We start from the raw sequence: 3,838 nt of genomic DNA, 5'->3' as shown, positions 1-3,838 counted from the left end.
ACTCAGAGTTTGCCATTGTCGTAGGTGAAAACTCCCTTCCCGAAGCTGGCGGCGGCGGCAGATTTCAAGCCATCCATGTGCTTTTCTTATCCTTCTCTCTCTCTCTCTCTTTTTTTTTATTGTGCCTATCCCACTTAGACGCCCTGCCCCCCTGTCAAGTAGCATTTTCGAACTTTAAAAAACACTCATTACGACCTTGATGAGTGCCCCGGGAGATTCTCCGGTTCCTTAATCGCGACATCATCTCGGCGCATCTTGATACGTGTATATGGAGTAGATGGCGATTTTATGCCCCCCCAATCTGGGTTGCTCCAAGGACCACTCTTCCGCGCAATACTGTGGAAACCATCGCCACAGTACTTTGCGCCCTCTTTCTGGCCGGTTCCCCGGATCTCTGTAGATCTTCGTAACGAGCCCACATTATACCAATGGAGTTATTGAACGCCTCACTTATCATTTGGGGGTCAAAAAATGGACAAGATCGTACCAGCTTCAACGAGACGTAATTTCGTGATGTCATTTAGTAGGTAATTACTACAGAGTATTAATTCCCTTTTGAGTGATTCGGCGCCCTAAACTCCGTAGCTATACCCGCTATGCCTGCTAAACCTGCCCATCCCTTTGTGTATACCAATTCAATCGACATGTCTTTTCCCCAGTTCTTTCGCTTGGCTTTCTTCGTTATTCCCTTTAAGCCCTTAGACCCTCCGGTTCATACACTGCCCCGCTTTATGCTTCTGCTCCGACGGCGCTGAAGAACTTCATCGCTCGAATGGGCCCCGGCTTCACTCCTAGGCGACGAGGCGGTAGACGAGGGATCCGTAGATTCGCCTTCCCGGCTAGCAAGACCTCGCCTTGCAGCCTCGTTCTCTCTCTGCCTCTTGAGCAAGCCAGGTAGCTGGCGTCGCCTTGCGTTGATGAACCAATTGGAAATCTGATCTGCAAAAGGGGGCGTTAGCCATCCAGCTTCGCATTGGCGATTGGAGTTGTTTCAGATACTTACTAAGCTGCAGTCCAGTCCGGCGCACCAGGTCCTGCTTCTCGTCCTCTGTGGGGTAAGGGTGCGATAGGTGTGCGGCGAACCACCTCCGTAGCCTATCTGTCGTCTCTTTGGGGAGGTTGCCGCGTCGTTTTCGCAGTGCGCTCCCGGCGGCCATGGCTGCCAACTGTTGAAGGTGTCTTTGGCTTTGGCTTTGGCTTTGGCCTTGGCCTTGGCCTTGGCTTTGACTTGTGCGGCTCGGCTCCACGTGGTGGGGATATACACTTCCTGAGCCTGAGAAGGCTGCTCCATCATAAGGTCGACCAGGGCTTGAGGGTTGTGACTGATTGTGGCTGTGAGTGTTGTAGTAGGTATATTCGTGGCTATACACCCACGGGTAGTCTCGAGGGCCGCCCAGGGAGCTATCCAGGCTATTCGGGGGCTCATTTTCGAAATTCATCGATGTTCGCAAGCTTGGTAGAGCCATTCGAGGCCTTGACAAGTCTTGCGCTTCCATTGGCGCAGAGAGAGGGAGAGACATTGGCGTAGGGACAGAATAGGATGAACCAGGCGAGACTATCGTTTCAGGAGCAGGATTCCATCTTTCTGAGCTCCTTGGTGCAGAAGGACTTTGGCAAGGAGAGACGGGAACTCGGTGTCTAGGGTAACGATGCACCCGCGGTACGTGTCCTCGCTGAGCCGCCTCCGCCTCCGCCTCGTCTTCATATCTTCTCCGTTTGTTGGGTGAAGCATCAAAGTTGGGTGACGTGACGCGGGAGACTTTGGGGAAGCTGCCAAAGTTGTCATCATCCCTTGAACCCAAGCCAAGGCCCGGAAAAACCTAGCACAGATCAGTAAATCTACCCACGCCCTCATGCAAGACAAGACTCTCTACCTCTTTGATAGGAGGCAGTCGCTTCGACTGCGCGTCATCCCGTGGTAAATACATTTCCCAGTCGCGGAAGTGGCCAAGATTGCGAGTCACAGCCCAAGGTCGTGACATGAGGACAGTCATCTCTGATGATGCTGTTGAATAGGGCTTTGGTTCGGAACTTGGAGAATCTATCCCAGGATAACGATGGTCCATAAAGGTAGCCCTCTGACAGAAGAGTAAAAAGGTTCAAGTCGAGGGGGAATGTCTGATGCGAGTTGCAATGTCAGCTGGTGGGTTGGACCCCTCTGATTTATAGCCATCCCCAAACTTACAGGTATATGCCCCTTGCGTTCGACTTGATTGCGAAGACAAACGAAGAGGTAGGTAAATAACGACGTTCGATCGACCAAGTATATCGACACCTCGTGACAGTGATGCAAAGCTAATCCAAAAATAAAAGGCCGAGAGTTCTATAAGACACACGGCCACAGTACTCCAGAAGGAAGTATCGTCAGGTTGACGGGTAGATGCACCAAGCTAGCTTGGTTGCCAAAACGGGGAATTGTTGAGAAGCGTGATCCAAAGCGTATCGTATAAATATCAACAAATTAAAAGCTGGAGGGAAAAACAAGCCGGGAGTAGAAGGTTCGTCGATAGTAAAAGTGCCATAAAAGTGCCCGTGTTTATAGAGAACAGCCGGTCGTGTAGATCCAAGGTATGCATGTAATAAGTAAGGTAGCAGAGTCGAACTGGAGCAGAAGCAGAGCAGAGTCGAGATACGCAGTACGTAGGTAGCAAAGTGGGCTCGCGGAACTTAAAAAGAGCTCGTCGCATCATAGAGTGGTGAGGTAGTAACATGGGAGGATGGAGAGCAATATAGACGCAGCCCTTTGCGATAGGAGCGGCAACATGGGTTCTTAGCGGCGCTGGATGCAAATGAAAAAGGGACGTCGCGACTCAGGCCAAGTGGCGCTGGTCTGACAGCCCACTATCCCCTGTGACTGGCCATACAAACAAGCAAGTCAAGCAGTCGTCAGTCAGTCTGCATGAGTTGCAAGCAAGCCCAGGGACAGCACGGTCGCCACAGACAAGGACAGGGGGGCCAAAGCACTCGTCAAGCCCCGACAGGCCCTGGTGGGCCACCGGCTCCACGGACCCAAAGCCTGTTCTGTTCTGATGAACCTTCGATTTAGGGAAGCCAGATAGAATGGTCACAGAAACGCAGGCAAGCGCCTAGTGGGTGCGTGTGTGGTTTGGACGGGGGGTGGGTGTAGGCGTAGAAGAAAATCAAAGGGGGGTGTGTTGTTAACTTAAAATGGTATTTCTGACATGGCCAGTCACCGAGCGACACAGACTGCAACCCTTTCGGATGACGGGTTGGCAGCAGCCTTTCGTATCGTATTTGATAGCAAAGAAAAAATTTGTTTGGTTGAAGCACGGAATGGTCCGGTGGCAGTGATGGCTTGTTGGATATGATAGAGTAGCTGGCTGTGTGGAGTTGAAGCTCAAGACAGGAGTCTCCGAGCTGTGAGCACACAACATGATATACGAGTATAAGTTCTCGAAGGGCCGAAGACTGGGGAGACTGTGTACATACAAGCAAAGTGGCCAGTGAGGGAGTAATGGTGCTATCCGTGCTCAGTCTGTGGCTCGGATCCGATTGCACCGTATATACATCGAAGGTAGATCTCGCCACCATTGGAATGCGTTGCTAGTATAGTCAGATCAGTACTCCGTAGCCGTGCAGCAGGTGGCACTGACCTATCCACGACTCGTTCCATGCCAACTGCGGTTCTCGAGACGACTACTCGTACAAGTACGTATGCGTTAGTAGGTAATTTGTTCCAAAGACAAGCGTGTATCCGTTCATCTCCCATTGATCTTCTATACACCAGTGTACTTGTGCTAGTGTAATAACGAGGCGCCGACAGGGCAAGGAAGAAAGCAATTCCAACGTTGCCGCAAGCTCAGGGCAGTATGAGCTG

The 3,838-nt window shown here is 51.5% G+C and overlaps 1 protein-coding gene across 1 annotated transcript; it reads right to left on the bottom strand.

Moving 5' to 3' along the window:
• Positions 1-729: 729 nt before the first annotated feature.
• Positions 730-1,994, bottom strand: Triagg1_5299 (uncharacterized protein; the record flags this gene model as incomplete). Its single annotated transcript, XM_062899799.1, has 4 exons — positions 730-939; positions 1,004-1,322; positions 1,375-1,820; positions 1,875-1,994. 4 exons carry the CDS (start codon positions 1,992-1,994, stop codon positions 730-732), a joined length of 1,095 nt encoding a protein of 364 aa, XP_062755773.1.
• Between the last annotated feature and the right edge of the window lie 1,844 nt (positions 1,995-3,838).

The sequence above is a fragment of the Trichoderma aggressivum genome (genome assembly GCF_033847375.1).
Source record: "Trichoderma aggressivum f. europaeum strain CBS 100526 chromosome Unknown scaffold_018, whole genome shotgun sequence".
Lineage (NCBI taxonomy): Eukaryota > Fungi > Ascomycota > Sordariomycetes > Hypocreales > Hypocreaceae > Trichoderma > Trichoderma aggressivum.
Note: the sequence above shows the minus strand (reverse complement) of the source record. Positions and strands in the feature narration are given on the sequence as shown.